At 33.2% G+C, this 19,437-nt stretch overlaps 2 protein-coding genes across 2 annotated transcripts; one reads left to right on the top strand and one right to left on the bottom strand.

Moving 5' to 3' along the window:
* The first annotated feature begins 7,727 nt into the window (after positions 1 to 7,727).
* LOC132753150 (uncharacterized) lies at positions 7,728 to 14,301 on the top strand. The gene is made up of 3 exons (XM_060743591.1): positions 7,728 to 8,079; positions 9,332 to 9,508; positions 14,015 to 14,301. The coding sequence occupies exons 1-3, from the start codon at positions 7,779 to 7,781 to the stop codon at positions 14,260 to 14,262; spliced, it is 726 nt and encodes a 241-aa protein (XP_060599574.1). The 5' UTR covers positions 7,728 to 7,778; the 3' UTR covers positions 14,263 to 14,301.
* A 2,141-nt stretch (positions 14,302 to 16,442) lies between these two features.
* On the bottom strand, positions 16,443 to 19,402 carry LOC132753148 (uncharacterized). The gene is made up of 2 exons (XM_060743590.1): positions 18,892 to 19,402; positions 16,443 to 18,608 (listed from the first exon to the last, which is right to left on the bottom strand). Exons 1-2 carry the CDS (start codon positions 19,320 to 19,322, stop codon positions 17,543 to 17,545), a joined length of 1,497 nt encoding a protein of 498 aa, XP_060599573.1. The 5' UTR covers positions 19,323 to 19,402; the 3' UTR covers positions 16,443 to 17,542.
* Positions 19,403 to 19,437: the final 35 nt, after the last annotated feature.

Raw genomic sequence — 19,437 nt, 5'->3', positions numbered from 1 at the left:
TATCGTCACTGAGGTTTTTTTGACATGATGGGACTGGAAATATTCATTTCCAGATAAATGTACCATTTGATGTAGGTTTAGACCACTAATCTTTGTGCAAAATTTCAGATCATTCGCGTATTTCGTTTTTCCAGAATAATTATTCAAATTGTAAAAAAACGCTTTTCACTCAAACCGGGATAGGCAAAGCATAAAAATACGATTTTCAATGTATTTCAATGTATATTTCTTAACTATCTTTGCATATATTTCTGTTTAAAGTGTCCCAGCTCATTTATGTAAGAAATTCAAATGTTATGTTTTTAGGTTTTAAACCCTTAACCCTTTCGCTGCCAGAGGGTTATTGTTTTATTGTTCACCTATTTGCCAGAGGATTTTCTAAGAAATTATTATATTATTAATGAATATAATTATTATTATTTGTTATAAGTATTATAATAATTGTATATGTTTTTAAATCTGTTAGTATAATAATAATTATTGTTGATGGTATAATTTTCTTTATATTTATTATTATAATTATCATTAATTTATTATTATTAGTATTATAATTATAGAAACGGCTAAAGTCGTCCATATGGCAATTACGCCGAAAATAACAGGGACGGCTTAGCCGTCCCTATGGCAGTGAAAGGGTTAAGACATACTTGGGTACTGAGGGGGTTGAAACATTTGTTGCAAAGTGGTGTTTTCTCTACACTGGGCCACTCTCAGAGGTTGTACTGTATATAATTAAATGACCTTTAAATATTGCTTTTATCTAGGCAAAGCAAACTATTTTAGTAATATTTTATAACATGGGGTATCATAAAATTGCTTGTACGAGGGAAGAGTGGACTTTTCCAATTTGCATATACGGATATATCACCTTTATCATTTCAAATTAATCTAACGTGCAAAAGATTGATATATCTGGTGTAACTCTTGCAAAATGCCAGTTGTTCCTCGCAAGTTTTGTGATATAAAGTTCTTTATATGACCATATATAGTTATAATAAATTGACAATTTTACCAAACTGCAGTATGACTGTTTCCTCTTTGCCAAACTTACTGTATGAATGTTAATTTCAGAGTGTCATCAGTTTCAGGTTTGACATCGTTTGGACGAATTGACATACTTTGTATGTACAAATATAATAGAACACAAATGTGTCATTTCAAGAACTATTGATATGTCAATTATATAATCTTTTATGACCAGATCAAGAGATGGGATGGTCTAGCACTTTTATGACTAAGTTACAGTTCCCTATAAAACTCTGTACAAACTTTTTATTTTTTTATTTATGTCTACCATCGCTTTTGATGAGTATTATACTTATATTGCATTTATAAAATACATAATTTTCAATTCACGTTAGGTTCATTTTACATCAGAGGCAAAAATAATACAAGAAGTACTAGCTGTTTTGATACAATAAACATCCAATAAATTGTCATAATTGTTGTAATATATCATTTGAAATATAGCTATTATTATTATTTGCAGTTCATGAAATTCAAGGTTAAGCCTGCTATTTTTATCGTTTTATATATCGAAGCAAAAGATGTAATTAAGTGGTTTCTTCGGGCTGATATTGAAGCGACAGCGGTTATTATGCTGTTTATTGAAGCGACAGCGGTTATTATGCTGTTTCTATGGGCTGATATTGAAGCGACAACGGTTATTATATGGTTTCTATGGGCTGATATTGAAGCGACAACGGTTATTATGCTGTTTCTATGGGCTGATATTAAAGCGACAGCGCTTATTATGCTGTTTCTATTGGCTGATATTGAAGCAACAGCGGTTATAATGCTGTTTCTATGGGCTGATATTGAAGCGACAACGGTTATTATATGGTTTCTATGGGCTGATATTGAAGCGACAACGGTTATTATGCTGTTTCTATGGGCTGATATTAAAGCGACAGCGCTTATTTTGCTGTTTCTATTGGCTGATATTGAAGCGACAGCGGTTATAATGCTGTTTCTATGGGCTGATATTGAAGCGACAGCGGTTATTATGCTGTTTCTATGGGCTGATATTTATGCAATAGCAGAAATTATTTGGTTTCTATGGGCTAATATTGAAGCGACAACGGTTATCGTAATTATGTGATTTCAATGATTTTCTATGGGCTAAAATTGAAACGACAGCGCGGTAATCCTGTGATTTTTAAAGGCTGATATTGAAGCAAAAGGGACACTCGTACGACTTACAGGCTGATACTTCTACAATTTACCAGTTGCATACAAAAGTAACAAAACAATGTTGTTTAACTATCGCTGGAAAATATTTAAGGTTCTGCAAATACATAATTCTGGGAAAATAATTATATTCTTACTATGTTGGCCTAGAAAAAAATTAACTTTTCAAATAAGATCGGAAGTGGGTGTCAGGGAAAGCATGATATAGAAACCTACGACCGACAATTTACAAGTTACATAATAAGTAAATGGGGGACCAAACAATGTTGTTTAACTATCGCTGGCAAATATTTAAGGTCCTGCAAATATATAATTATGGGAAAATAATTATTACATTCTTACTATCTAAGCCTACAAAAAATCAAACTTTTCATATAAGATCGGAAGTGAGCGTCAGGAAAAGCATGATATAGAAACTTACGACATGCAATTTACAAGTTACATAATAAGTAAATGGGGGACCAAACAATGTTGTTTAACTATCGCTGGTGAATATTTAAGCTCCTGCAAATCTATAATTCTGGAATAATTACATTCTTTCTGTGTTGGTCTTACATATAATATCGGAAGTGGGCGTTAGGTAAAAGCATACTATATATTATTCATTTTAGTCAGAAAACATGTCCTTGGAAATATGATATTCTGTTTTCAATCGTTTTTGTATTTTCTGATCGCAGATCAGATAATACATAGCAAACATCCACGGTCTAACACAAAATTTCCTAACAGTCCTAACAACGCAAATTAGTTCTCACTCAAAACTGCTTAAAAACCAGCAATTTAAAAGAAAGAACAATTTTTTATTACAAGTGTCCAACAAATTACTACACCTTCAAACTTTTAAAGTAGCGTTGGCTTATAGAGTTGTCAATAAATGCACACTCACAAATTACGCGGATGAATATGATTTTAATCAATGAAAATGCTATTTTAGCGATGTCTATTACCGAATACTACACAGTCAAATAAATCTGACTGCCGAGTAGTTGAATATATAGTTTCTACATGTTGGACTGTATGGGCGAGAAGATTTTTGCTAAATTATTTACTGCAATTTTAACAACAGGTTTACCCTGAACAAAATACCTCGAAATTACCCTAACCCGAAATGCAATGGAAATTCTAAATTTAGAATGACTTGATTTTATTCAGCTGCTAAATATTAAACTTCTCCGTGGTGCAGGGGTAACGCGCTAGTATCGTGTGTGAGAGGTCCGGAGTTCGAATCCCATTCAGGTCAACATTTTTTTAATTCTTTTTTTTTTTAGTGTCTTTGTTAATGAAATAGCCACGATATTCAAGGATAAAGTGTGGCTATCATAAAAAATGAACATAAATTATTTTTTGATGCAACTCTAGTTATGCAAAATTCCGTATGTATCAAACTCTGGCGCCCTGCAAGATGACTTATAGTACATAAAAATAAACTTATACAGGAAAACACATACAGATATACAGTACGATTTAGATTCCAGGGATCAGAAAATACCACAGAGCTTGCAGCCCTTTTGATTTGTTAAGGTGATGAGTTAGTCTGAAGATTATTTACACAAGACGAATTATTACGAATAAATGTTCATTGCAAGTTGGATTAGGCACCTAATTTAGTTTTATTTGATTTTTTGTCCAGAAATATCTGATTTCTTATTTATTTACTATGCTGCGGTCTGATTTCCGAATATTCTGGTTATGTTTATTTGTCCTGAGACGTATTGAGCGGCGAATTTGACGGATTAAAGATTGATACATGTATATATATATATATATATATATATATATATATATATATATATATATATATATATTATAAAACAGGTGGAAATGAAACTATAGAATATCCTGTATCGACATGTTCGGCTAAAAGTATGACAAAAAAAGTTTATTTTAGAATGATCCATTGAACAATTATTTACTTGAACTGTAACAAGATAAAATTTGGTTCAAATGCATGATTTGGTTATAACTCTGTATTTGTATCTTGGAAAGCAATTGAACCATCTATAAAAACCTATGAGCAATGATAAACTACCGAAAAAGTAAAGAATTCGTTGTAAAGTGGCTTGATCCCGATCAAGACGCAAATCGGAAGTAATTAAGGTTCTTTTTTTTATGATTTATATTGACTTTCCATCTTCTACCGGCGGAGGAAGAACTCGGGTGCCCAATCGATCGTAGCTTCCTCGCATGAAAGAATGCAAAGTTCCTTCTGTCAGGATTCGAGCCCACAGCGAAGAGGAGCAAGTGGTTTGAAGTCAACGATCACGGATGCCCCTCGGTTCCGTTCTACTCTGGCTATGCACCTTTATTTTTATCCAGAGAAACTGCTTATCTATACATATTTGTTTAGCGCGGATTTTATTCCCAAAATACATTGAACAGCAAGAGCAAGCAAAGTTCTTAAATTGAAGAAATTAATTATATATAGATTGATATGTAGGCGTTTTCTTAAAGGGATTACTCTTTAGGACAGGATATATTGTATTTCCCGCATTGCTCCTACTGGAGTTTTATATCTAAAAACGAGACAGATATATTTGATGAGTTTTTTTTCTTTAAAAAAAGTACTGAATAAGAAATTTGACAACCCTAATGAATGCAAATTGCTTATGAAATATACAAACATATTTTTATGTGTTTTGGCTACCTACAATGGTGCCCTTTACAAAGTTGTATGAATAAATGCCGACAGTTTTGTGCTAAGTTCTTTCATTTGACATCGTCTGGTCAAAATTACAAATTATATATGCAAAAACATGATTTCCCAGACTACCATAACATATTCGTGGCATTCGAGACCTATTGATGCGCAAATCTTCCTGAATATTATATTAAATATGAGCCGTGTCACGACAAAACCAACATAATGGGTTTGCGAACAGCAAGGATCCAGACCAGCCTGCGCATCCGCGCAGTCTGATCAGGAACATTGCTGTTCGCTTACTAACCCTATTACAAGTAGAGAAACTGATAGCGAACAGCATGGATCCTGATCAGACTGCGCGGATCATCCATGCGCAGGCTGGTCTGGATCCATGCTGGTCGCAAACCCATTATGTTGGTTTTGTCATGACGCGGCTCAATTATATTGTTTAGTCTTGAATTCATATGGCTGAAGCTGAAACCATATACTTTCGTTGATTCTATCTTATTAACACATTGGTGTATGGAGATGTATTGTAGGAAAATAAATCAGGCTGTACGGAGTTTTTCAATGTTAATTTGGAAGGAACAAAAACAACACGGACTGACTGACTGAGTCGGATGTGGACTGACAATTTGACGTCCACAATGCAACATCGTAGAAAAAAGATTGGTAGATACTACATGTAAAATATAAACATATAAGGGATAATACTGCTTGAAAATAAATCATCTGTCTCAAAGTTTTCATTTAAATTTTTAAAAAAGCTATCATGTGTTGACCTGTTCTTTCGAGTAAAGCTTACATTTCATTTTTCTTGGAATAATGACTTTAAAAGGAATTAGTCTATAATGCAATATATAATTGCGTTGCTATAGAATTTATTTTTTGACATAACAACAAACCACGAAAAAATATATGAGCTGCGTCACGACAAAAACCAACATATTGGGTTTGCGACCAGCATGGATCCAGACCAGCCTGCGCATCCTTGCAGTCTGATCAGGATCCATGCTGTTCGCTATCAGTTTCTCTACTTGCTATAGGGTTTGTAAGCGAACAGCATGGATCCTGATCAGACTGCGCGGATGAGCTGGCTGGTCTGTATCCATGCTGGTCGCAAACCCACTATGTTGACGTTGACGGCTCAAATATATCATGGAAGTTGTTTTCAAATATGAAATATATAGATATAGAATGATATATCATGCATTTATATAGCATATAATAAAATGTTCTAGAACAAAATAGTATTAAAAATGTTCATACTAAATATCTTTAAGTTAGAACTTTATCAACATTTTGTTCAAGCAATATTTTATAAAAACAATATTTAAATGATACATTTCTATTGTTTTCTGTCAATATTTGAAATACTTATGGATAGCATGCCCAATGTCGACCAATTCACTTTAAACAAAGTAGGTTCACCTTGACACGACTGACGTGAATGATTTCATGGCATGGCAAATGAAAGCGATATATAATTATGTTTGTACAACCCGGTCAAATATACTGTAAGTGAATTTTGGAATAATTTTCAAGAGTGTTGTTACTTTGTTTAATTAGAATACCAGATTGACACTGCTATTAGTAATAACAGCAGTTTGATTGATAGGTCTAAGTTGTCGAGTTGAATAATGGGTCTAAATGGCGAACTGTATAAAAGAACGAGTATACGGCGGTTCTGTAAAATAATAATAATAAAAAAAAACAAAAAAAAAACGATACAAGTACGTAAATTTTTGCAACTAGCTTTTGAACTTCTTGATTAATTTTCCCTAAACAAAGTATATAAACTCAAGCATAAAAAGGAATTTCTTCGGCTGTTACCGATTTTATTTGTGGTTTGTGATTTAAAGTTCCTGATTTTCAGTTTATTTTTTTCCGAATCGGATCATTTAATGAAGATTTTCTTTAAGTTTATTGAAAAGTAGAAAGATTCTTTTGACGAAGATTTTGTTTAACATTATGGAAATTAGAGAGATTTTTGTTCAAAATTTATTTATGGAAAATAAGAGAAACTTTTTTACAAAACATACGGTACCCGCAATATCCACGCAAAGTACTTTTTGTGTACATGTTTATGCATTTTGTTGGAAGACTGAAAAAAGGTATCAACAGAAATAACAAAATTTAGAATTTTCTGCCGTGTAAAAATGTAATGAGTATGAATCTCTTTCTGTTTTGTTTAATTTGTTCATAATTTGAACTATGCATTATTTTAAGCTTAACGATTGTTAGATTTTCAATTCTTACAAAAAGAGAATTCTTCTATCATATCTGCCTAACTTTTGCCAAATAACCTTAAATCCGATTTTAAGTATTCGACCTCAGAAAGCAAAGAACACTTCATATGAAATCTGTAATAGACTATAGATGCGGTTTCAGTTACATTCAAAGAGAAGTTCAAACTGTATTTTCATTACAAAATATTTGTAACTTTTTATTGTTCTAAAATACTTAAAGATTTCTCAGCAGCTACTTGCCTCAGCTAAGTCAGTGCACGCTTTTCTCGCATTTTTATTCAATTTTTGAGCGTCTATTCGTCTGCATACCGCGTACTAAGAGATAGTTTTTCTCTCTTACTTTACTTCCGATACCGTTTCCTGTTACAATAGACTCCTTATAAATACAACGGAAGTGGAATTTTAGAAAATTAAAATCTGCACTTTAAATGAACAATTGAAATCAGGTCGTCGATGTCAAAGCAAAACACTACTAATAAAAATGTTTGAACAAATTATATAAATGTGACGTTTGTGTACATCAGTATTTGTTTAATACTTTCTCAGTGTAAGTATATGTAAATTTGACGAAGGCTTGACTACCCATCAAAATTATTTTTCAGTTACATAAATCGGCAATGAAAAGTAATGTTGTGCATGGTTTTAACTTGTTGAGCAAAAGTTTAGTTTCTTCTTTAGCATTTTATTGTAGCGTTAACATGATTAATATATGGATATTTTTGTTGACCATGAGTAGCTTTGCAAAAAGTGTTGCTCTTCTTGAAAAAGAATTATTTATAAAGGATGTTTCGTTTTCAAACCTTTTATGTCCGCTAGCTACCATAGACCTTGGGCTGCATAGTAGGGCCACAAAATGTGCTTCCGCATGTTCACAGAAACCCGCATGCAGAAGTTTCTTCTATAACAAACATGACCAACTTTGTAAAGGAGCACCAGGAATTTTAACATCAACCGCAGGATGTGCATTGCAGTCTGGTACCTTATATTTTCATACAACAGGTAACTGGTCTAAAGCATTCGCATTTGAGCCGTGTCACAACAAAACCAATATAATGGGTTTGCAACCAGCATGGATCCAGACCAGCCTGCGCATCCGCGCAGTCTGATCAGGATCCATGCTGTTCGCTTACCAACCCTTTTACCAGTCGAGCATGGATCCTGATCAGACTGCGCGGATGCGCAGGCTGGTCTGGATCCATGCTGGTCGCAAACTCATTATGTTGGTTTTGTCGTGACGCGGCTCATTTAAATATTGAATTAAGGCATTTTATTATTAGAAAGGGCATATGATTACAATAACTTTTATTATTATCCCGCGTCGAAGACGGAGGTATATATATTTGGCGTAGTTTGTCAGACTGTTCGTCCGTCCGTCTTTCTGTCTTGGTACGATGAAATCTCTTTGAGAAGTGCTGTGCCTATAAGTCATAACACTCTTTTGCAAAAAGTTTGGAGTTATTGCCCTTTGCTATGTTTATATCTTATTTTTATTGGGCATTGATAAGAAGTATAGTTGGTATTTACTTGAAACTTTATAGATTGATAGATCGCATATACGTTAAGGGCAACGTATAAAAATCATAACACTATTTTGCTTAGTTATGGAGTATTTGCCTTTTTTATTTTTTCATAATTAATTTTAGTCTATTGTTTGAATCATAAAATATGGCTTTGGATTTTTGCCCTTTGTAATTTTTCACATTAAAATTTTTCTCGGATCAAAACTTCATACCTTGATAGGTCTTATAAAATAGAACTATAATTTTCTTTTGCACCACCATCTTTCTTCTCCCTCCCGCCCTTTATTTGGGATCGGGGCGGGGATTTCAAATATTGATACAGTGTATTGGAACAGTAACTCTACAATTTATTACAAAATGTATAATATTTCTGCTCTGAGCACATATTTCTATATATGAAGTCATTCAACGGAGGATATCAATGCAACGAATTTGCTTGTGATAAATTTATGATAGAAATCATAAATATTCTTAAGTAATCAAATAATTGAACCATTGATTAATAATGGATTTATATGAATGAGTAATTGATTGATTGATTTATTTATTTATTGATCGATCGAATGAGTGAGTGAGTGAGTGTATACAATTTAAGTGCCTAAAAGTAAATGTGCAATTGATCGGGTGCGCAGGTTAATTAAATATTAAAAAATGTAATATCATTCTATAAATTTTAATGTATAGTTTATTATATGTGATAATAAGAATAAAGTTCTTAAAAACAATCTTAGATATCACGACTACTACTTCTACTACAACGACGACCACCACAGTTCCGTCGAGCCAGTATGGAAGGCCATGCACGGGTGCCGCAGATTGTACAATAACTTACGGAAAGTGTCTACGAAGCACGTGCGAATGTCAAGCAGGCTACAGTTATAAATCATCCACCGATTCTTGCGTCTCAAGTTAGTTTATGTCTTAACTTCTTACATATGCCGTAAAATATTGTCAAAATGTGGTTTTGTTAATCAACAAAGGTGCGCCAAAACTATAACATTTAAATTATGGATTAAGCGTTTTAATGTCAAATGAAAGTAGCAAAATGTAACAAAGTAGTTTCATTTATATTTTAACTTAAATACAAAATACTTAATCGCTGTAACTATACTAATTGCCAAAAAAACAAGAAAAAAAGATGGCTCGGGTAATTGGCCAATGAGTAACTCTTGGGAAACTATAACAGGACACCTTAAGTATAAAATTTTGAAAAATTAAAAATAAATGCATTTATAGGGAATGACAGGTCTTTAATTAACACAAACCTTATATTATGCTTCTTCTTGTCCTTTACATCTAAGTAACGTGTACTTTTATGAAGCAGTTTTTACTTGATTTCCCGTTGTGGTACCGTTATAATTATGTCGCAACGCAGCTAAATATCGCAATTTCCGCTAATTGTCGAACCATTGCCGATAAATGTCTAACCATTGCCGCTAAATGTCGCAACCGCCGCTAGATGTCCGTAAACTGTTGCAATGGTAACGTTAAAGTTATCTTTTGGCATGAATACGCATTGAGTAAATGTTTGTTAATATCTATGTTATTTTTGGCTTTTAAAGTGGATTTGTCTACAATGGACATATTTCCAAGAAATATTTCAAAATTGATAAAAACAATAGAAACGTACGGAAGCGTCCTGGTGCCAATTTAACATGTTCTACAAAAATTGAAAACTCCTACGTAGGAGATAGAAAAGCCTAATTAGGAGTTTATAACTCCTACGTAGGACTTTATAAGTCCTACGTAGGACTTTGTAACTCCTACGTAGAAGATAAAAAAAGCCTAATTTGGAGTTTATAACTCCTACGTAGGACTTTATTAGTTCTACATAGGACTTTGTAATTCCTACGTAGGAGATAGAAAAAGCCTAATTAGGAGTTGATAACTCCTACGTAGGACTTTAAAACTTCTAATTAGGTTTTATTTCTCCTACGTAGGAGTTATAAAGTCCTAATTAGGCCTTTTATCTCCTATGTAGGAGTTATAAAGTCCAACGCAGGAGTTATCTTTTTTATAGAACATGTTAAATTGGCCGTAGAAACGTATCATTTGAATATTCTTATATAATATTTTTTTTGATTACATACTATCAACATAAACATTTTTTGGTTTTGCATACTTTCCATCATGGATAAATTCCCTTTTTGTTTGCTATCAAAATTAAAAAAAAAAAAAAAAAAAAAAAAAAAAAACAGTAACAAAAATTGATATAAGTATAGTATGCAACTACCCTACATGTTAGGTGCTTAAAATATCATATTTTAAGTATATTGCTTTGCGTGCTTTAAAAATTTATAACTAGACAAGCGTCCATCTACTTGCCCTTCGAAGCTTTTGGTTCGAATCCCGCCAGCGACTTACGATTATTTAGGAAGCTATTCAGCTAGCTAACGGAACGCCGGCCATTTTACTCAATTTTTTGTTCGTGCACGGAGGACTACCAGTAAAACTAGAAGGTCGCTATATGATATTATTGAGTTGCTGCTACAACTAATTAAAACTTTGCCTTTTCGAACTAGAAAAGCTCAAATTACGCTTTTTGTTTCATATTAAGGCTATTGATGTTCCTTCTTTCTAAGATATGTTTAAACTCGTAATAATATTTAGAAATTCAAAGCTGTAATTAGGTTTTTTTATGTCCTAAAATAAGTGTAAAAATTTCTAATTTGTCATATCTGGGAGTCACAAATTATAAAAAAAGAATCAATGACCGAATTAAGCTTTTAAATCACCTTATTACGAGTTTATAAGTTTTGTAAGAATATTTTTAAGAAATTGTTGACATTCTATTAGGGATTTTCGACCATGCGACCACATACATGCGCCGAGGACTTGTTGAAAGGAAAGTGACCGTGCGACCACATGCACGCATCACAGGATTCCCCTTCTCCTTCGAGAAAGGGACAAAGAGTTGTCCGCCTTTTAAGTAAAAGGCAGACTTTGAAAATATGCCGTTTCCTTATTGTTATTTATAAGGAGGCTTTTTTCACATACATTTGTCTAGAATTGGTTTATATACACAATAGTTACACAAACCAAGCGGGTTTCAGCTTTCATCCTTTTAAGTCCACCATGAAAATTTAAGAAGGTCATATATAATTTCTTGGAAAATTTAGAGTTTACAGTTTCTTTCCGTATTTCATTCTATGCATATAACAGAATAATCTAAATTTTTTGCAAAACGTTTCAAAAACGTTTTATATGGGAGATAAATATGGGAGATATATTTCACACATTGTTTGCAAATATTAACCCGGGGGCATTTTTTGCCAAAGTACGCATTTAATTTCTATATTCGACTTACTTTTTTGTGATAGAAAAGGTTATGTGATAGGCTGCAGGAAAAAAATTAAACTTGAACAGCCGACATTCTCGTTTCAAGCTTCCATTGTTTAGAATTATCTTTCAATCTGGGAATATCAAGAGTTCGTTAGCCATAAATACAGCGCCGGTTTAGTCTGCACGGATGGGCTTACTTGTATTTCTATATTGGAAAAGTCTTTTCGGTTCCCGCAGTGTAAAAGTGCAGTGTTGTTATATTTACATAATTCATTTTGATCTAAGGTTATTCAAAGTTTAAATAAGGTCTATTATACAATTTTCAATCTGCCTTTATGTCTATGTAACTATATCATTAATTTTGCTTTTAAAATCTAACAGAGTCCGTCAATTCAAAGTCGTTTCAAATTACCTGACAATATATAAATTGACCCTAAACGTCTATAAACTCAACAGTGAGTGACATAACAAATTACTAAAATACATGGGAAAATTTGGTCTTAATGAAACATGTTTTGTCTTGTATTGAACTGCATGTCAATCAAAAGCTTTTTCGACGCACCTTTCGCATTCTTAAATAATATTACAAATGATCGTTTTTAGCCCAAGTTGTGGTACGAATAAAAATAATTAATAAAAGAGCTTGATTTTCCGTCAGAATGTTTGCCCCTTCAGAGCATTTTCCGTCATCATGGGCAGCCTCGAAAATACATTTTTACAGCATTTACACTTCGGACGCCTGTAACATTCTTAAGAAAAGACACACTGTGTTGTTATTTTGCATACGTGACCTAAAATGATGATTGCATGAATTATCAAAACTTATAAAACTGTGATCTGGTTGTGGCAAAATAATACCTATAGTATAATTTCTTCAATATCGATAAAACCGCAGGCAAACATGCTTGTAGACAAAAACAAATTCTGATCTACGATTATATTTTAATTGAATATTTCTAGAATGAGCTCTATGTTTTAGATCCATCTCAAGCTGGTGTCATAGATCGGATCTACGACTAAGATAACTTCAATTTCAACCAACTATTTTGTACATCACAGTTAATGCTTTTCTATATATAGATAGCTAGTCCCCAGATCATAAAGTTAATATTGACATAATACCAGTTGTTAAACATGAAATTAGATATTGCAATAATTAACGATAGTGTTGTGACATTCAACGGTAAGGAAAATTGGTGAGATAATTAACGTCATCATTGCAATATCTAACGGCAAAATATATTGAGTCATTTAGCAGCGGTTGCGACAGTAAACGGCAATATTGCGGCATTTGGAGGCAAGTGCGACATATAGCGTCGTTGCGACATATAACGGTGCCACGCCCTTTTCCATTTCTGCTTTGAATTTTATACGTACCTTAAGACCGATGGGGAAATTTCAACTTCATGAATTCTCGATTTCATCTTCGTAAATCCACATTATTTACTCGCATATTTACGTTTTCAACATAAGTAATTCATGAATTCAAGAATTCGCGATTTCAATTTCATGAATTCATGATTTCAATTCACGAATTCGACTCCACGTTTTCATGTTTTTAACTTCACAAATTCACCTTAATGAATTCAAGATTCATGTTCACGAAGTTTAAATTGTTGAATGCATGAAGTTGAATTGGTGAAGTTGAAATCGTGAATTCATAAAGTTGAAATCGTGAATTCATAAAGTTGAAATCGTGAATTCATAAAGTTGAAATCGTGAATTCATAAAAATTGAAATCGTGAATTCGTGATGATGAAATCATGGATTCATGATAGTATTGTGATAGTATTATGCTCTCATGGTTGTATAATAAATGAGTTTTCTGTGTGCTTACGGGCACCATGCATAGCAGACTGTATTTAAATACACAGGTTTCCGATGATTATGCCCTAAATGGTTCCTGTCAGAGGACAAGTCTGTAGCCAATATGTACTTGGTCATACACTAATCTGGTTTCCTAGACTCATACGTTTCCAACCATAATGGCGAACCATACTATATATAAAAACACTTATAAGACACGGAAATTTGCGAAAAATGCCCATGTTTCACGAACATATGATGGATGCATTACCTTGAGCTATAAAAATTGTTTGGTCAGATATATTTTTGTTTTATTCTCTTCACAGATTGTGGAAACTATGGCTCGACATATAGCGAATATCTTAACGTGGACTTGGCTGTTACTCATTCTGGAGAGTATCATTTTACTTCTTTGGCACGATGCCATAAATATTGTTCTGATACAAGCTCATGTCGTGGCGTCAACTACAGTCCACTTTTCAACGGCGGGATGTGTAGACTTAAATCACGATTAGACCCGACTTTATTTGTGTCGTTTAATGGCATTAACTTTTATACAAGAAATTGTGCCTAGTTGCGAATGAATTATTTCAATGAAGTAGTTTAAACTCTGTTCACGAAATCTACTTTAATAGCATAAATAAAAGTCTGATATTATTATCAATTGTTTTACAATTACATTAAAAATACAAACATATGCAATTTGAAATTGCATAACATGTCTCTAAAGATTGTCAAATATTTTTTTTTGAAATTGTATGTTAGAACATATCGCGCTTTTTAGCATATATAAATATGTTTCTGTGAATACAATGTGGATACATTATTCAAAGTATAATTAATTTTTAAATGGTTACGATTGTGATTTGTAATTCTGCTAGCTATTCAGTGTGAACTTTCTAAACCTCAGAAGATACTTAATTGTTTCCTTATATTACGCTTAAACAGTGTAATTCTGCTATTTATTGAGCGCTTTCTTATGAATTTATACCTCATTGGTTTCTAATTTGCTTTCCCCATTGTTCTTTATGAATGGAAAAATTGAGTTTATAACCATCTAAGAGATAAGGAATGTATAAAGTCACTCATAGTCACCTCAAGATTCCCATGTAAGTACGTGTAACCAGAAAGAAAATAAATCATTATGATGACATCAGGCACGCAAAAATAGCCCGAATGAGAGCTACAGCTATTTTGTATTGCAGATTAAACCGCTGTCACAATAGACCGGCGTTCTCACGGCGTCCAAAGAAAATTCAGAACGCCGTGGTGAGCGCAGTAAGATCGCAAGCATCGCCGCAGAATCGCAGTTGCATTGCATAGAACGCCGACCAACGGCGCGCATTTTCAGCATGCTCAAAACAAACGCCGTCGCTCGGCGTTCTGACAAGGGCGCAATGGGATCACAGTAAGGACGCCGTAGCAACTCAGTATAGCATCTCCTACAGCACATCAAGAGCGCCCTGAAAACACAGAAGGATCACCAAATGAATGCCGTGGTTAGCCACGCCCTTGTACGGAAATTGTGCGTATCTGACGCTTTCACACACCGAAACGCACTTTAAGACTTTAAGATTATTATTCACCTCTTTCCATCGATTAATGTACAATCCTGAAAGAAAAATGTAAGAACCTGCGGAAAGTTTTGGTTTGTTTGCCTACATAATAAAGAGATATAGTTAGTGCTATATAAGTGTTCAATTGACAGAAATTATGTTGTCCTAGGTCATTTTTTTCAACTTGATATCATTTTTACACAGACATGCTCAAAATATGACGAATTTCGAACACTTATTTATGTTTTATCATTTTTAATGATCTTCTATGATGTTATGCAAATTTTGATTCTTCAATTAAGAGTCTTAGATAAAGATTATACTTGACCAATAATAATACGTTAACTTATCGTTCTAAATTTTTGAGTACAAATTCGAAAAAGATACTTGAATGCTTACAAATTATTTTAATTTAATTCTGGTTAGTTGTGAAACAACAGACAAATAATTTCAGACGGTATAGTGCCTGACAAAATTGCGCTGGCTAGTTATAGCTATGTGGTTGGATATAGTTGGCTTAGCATTTTTGTTCTATTCAGTTTTGAAGATGCATCAACACAATTTAAACGCTGATTTTGGATAGCCTCGGTTGTTACACATTTAAAGCAACACCAGTAATCATAATTAGTCGCCTCTTGCGACCACACAGGGATAAACAGTGATGCATGTCTGATGCATTAGCACTTTAGGGCAACCCCAGCCACAAGGTGAATTGTGTTTATTTCTGTAGTAATAGTAATTAAAACCCGGTCGTTGCATGTCTGAATCTTGGTAAGTGCAGACATCAATTTCAAGGGTCAGAATAAAATAGGGTAAAAATTATAAAAAAGCCTTTGTGGATTTAGTGTCAGTTTAATAGTAAAATAATCTCCTTGAATGTCACGGGAAGGAACAGGTGGTTTGGGTCACAATATGATATTCAGTTAACAATAAAGCCTTTGTAAGGCCACTAGTGTATATTATCTCCGATAACTACTTAATAAGGCTATCTCTAGGCAACCATAAGCTATTGTCCTAAAGATTATTGTATCTAAATGATAATGTAAAAGCAATGATGTAAATTATTTTATTCATTGGAATCATTTCAAAATTTACTCTTCAAGTGCCTAAACAATATTGTACATACTCATTCAAAAGCAGAAATTCAAAACACACTTGCATGAGTTAAGGTCTGATATTTGCAGGGAAAATGCTGGATTTCATTTCAAATTTTGCATCCGAAAGTGTACCAGAGGCCACTATTTAGTACGCAATTCTATTGTTTTCCTGGGGGAAATCCCCTACCAGAATCTTCTAAAGGTATACCAAAATATTTATTTAATATTGAATTACTCATAGACAACAATTCTTGGATTCATGTTTTTACGTAAATGAAAGGTCTTGGTTGGCGCTTCCCAATTTATATGACAAATAAAGACCTTTGATGCCCCCTTACCCGCGATTTATATTACAAATTATTGACTTTTTTCTCACCGAACAATCCCTCCCCTCCAACCCCATCCTGCAATCTGAACATTCTTTCTCCTGGCCTGCATTGACGTCAGTAGTATATTTTTGAAGAACATTTTGTGGCTGGTCAAATCCATTATACTTTAGGAAAGAAAAGTTTTAAAACTCCAAATAATCTATGTCAAACGAATCGGTATTTTGAACAATACACTTAATACGATCGACTTCATAATGCAATCATATTCAATAATTATTCAATGTTATTTAATACAATCAACATTGTATTGAATATATCTTTTAATCGCAGGCACGTGTTTGTATCATATTGAGCGAAAATTCATACAGATCTGATGATCTCATTGATCTATTAGGTTTAAATTGAGGTTATGTCTTCTTTAAAACATAAAATCAAATATAAACAAAAGAACAAAAGATTCATAGCGAGACGAAATACCCTTCGAACGCTTGTAACTTAATACTATAAGGTATTCATTACCTTTTAACACTGATATCTGCTAAAAATAGAAAAATATATTACTATACTCTACTTGCATAAACCTTTAAAATATTTAACGTTAAATAATACATAGGAAAAAGAATTGAAAAGTCCAGCGCCACAGCAAGCAATAATTTTATTGTATAGTCATAAAATAGACTGCTATTAACTTTTTTATTTTTCAATGTTAGAAAAAGCATTTAGTTATTAACATCTTGGATTTGTGAAATTATTCTTTCCCATTTTGGTCGCAACTAATGGCATTTCACATACTTTTTAGATAGATAAAGGTAAAACAAATTTGTTCAAATGTTATATATTCATTGCGTCCTTGGTGGTTTGTCAAATACATTCTATAGACAAGTATAAACATGTATTTTGTCACTTTGCCACACAGCAACTATAAGTTTATTGTTTCTGTTGTCATGACACAATGAAACTGGGTTGTCCTTTGTATAACACTCATCCTTTCCAATTTGTCCTACTTTCTTTCGCTGTATATCAATTTGCATCACCCTGTCAGAATTTTTCTCTGTCACAAAAATGTATCCCTGGTGTCCATGACATAGTCTATAGGGTTGGCATAAATTTTCCGATATGATATCAACAACAGTTCCATGTTTGTTAAGAACAACTATGCCTTTCTTCTCATCAGCACAATAAATGACATCTCCTTCTTTGCTTACACACATGTCCTCAATATTGGTTACATCGACAGGTTTAAATTTCGAAATTTGTTTGCCTGTATCGTTATAAACTTCAACTGTGTCAGAAGTGCATCCGAATAATTTATGTTTAGCACAAGCGATACCTTTAAACAAATGTTTAATTTCAAACAATATCTGAATGTCTATTCCACAATTTAAGTCGACTAAGTAAAATTCATAGTTAATGCATGCGATGATCACCTGATTTTCTTTAACGAAGCACACTAAATATGGATTACTAGGTAATTCATGAGTCATAATAATTTTGAAAGTTTCTTCATTCATTATTTTGAGTTCATTGTTTTCAGAGTCAGCCAGTATCAACTTTTTATTGTCTAGCTGGACTATTCCAGTAACAGCACACGTCTTTGTATTAAAATTTGTTCGAATATAATACATTCCGTATTTTTGAAGTTTCCCAAACTTGGCTTGCAGACATCCCAATTCTTCTTGTGCTATACCTAAAAGCAGTTTGTCATTGTAAAATTTCGTAGTTTTTACTTGTCTGCCTGGATTTGAAGGTTTCCGAACCTCGTTTGTTTTTGGTGATCTAGTTGACATGTCTTTTATAATATTTTTCCTTTCGTTCTGATCACCGTCCGTATCACTTTTCGAAGGCACTTGTGTGAACTGGAACCTTTCAAGTTGTTGGAGATCTGCGACTTTGCTTATTCCTGTTCTATTTAAGTCTTTTGCTGGCAGTTCTGAATTTCTTAAAAAGAAAGAAAAGAACGATGCATATTAACAGAAATTTCACAACACTAAAATTGTTGATCATCGAATTTGTGTCTAATTTGATATCAATGAATTGTGTCAAACAGTTATTCAGAAGTATACTTATACAACACTATAACGTTAGTAGATACTACATGAAAGGGTTCTAAAACACAATAGAAGTTCTTAACAAAATTAAAGAAACATGAAGACATTACAAATTAATATATCTTATCGCAAACAACTTATATTGAAATTATAGTTCTATTTACGAAACATACCCTTCACTTTTCACAGATAAAGTGACAACATCATGATCTTCATGCCAATGGTTGTGATCTTTAAGACAAATATAACACATATATTGACGTCTGTGCCTACAGTCATTGCAGAAATGGGTGGCTTCTACTTTTCTGCACTTCAAACATTGTTCTGCTATTTTTTCTTTGCTGATATTCACCTCTGTTCTATTCACCTCACCAAACAAAGATGAATGACATGAAACATCAGCTTCCGCAATGTCACTTAAGACATTTCCGTCTTCACTCTGGAAACCTTTGACAGTTAGGACTGAACTTGACATTGTCTGTCTGCTAGTTTCACACACTGAACGAACTCCTCGGATTGAAGCAAACGAACTTGAAAAGTCATCTTCAGCATTTTCATTTGATCCTGCTGTTTCTGTAGCAGTTTTATTTTCACGACTTGCCATACCGTTACTTATTAAACTTACAACGTATTTTAACAATCCACATTCAAGGCAGAATAATAAGCAATATGTCAATCTTGACACAAAAAATATTAAAGTTTATTAATACGAATGATCA

The sequence above is a fragment of the Ruditapes philippinarum genome, unplaced genomic scaffold, assembly GCF_026571515.1.
Source record: "Ruditapes philippinarum isolate M1 unplaced genomic scaffold, ASM2657151v2 ctg3933_1_1_1_1, whole genome shotgun sequence".
Taxonomy (NCBI): Eukaryota; Metazoa; Mollusca; class Bivalvia; order Venerida; family Veneridae; genus Ruditapes; species Ruditapes philippinarum.
This window is presented reverse-complemented; position numbering and strand designations above follow the sequence as displayed.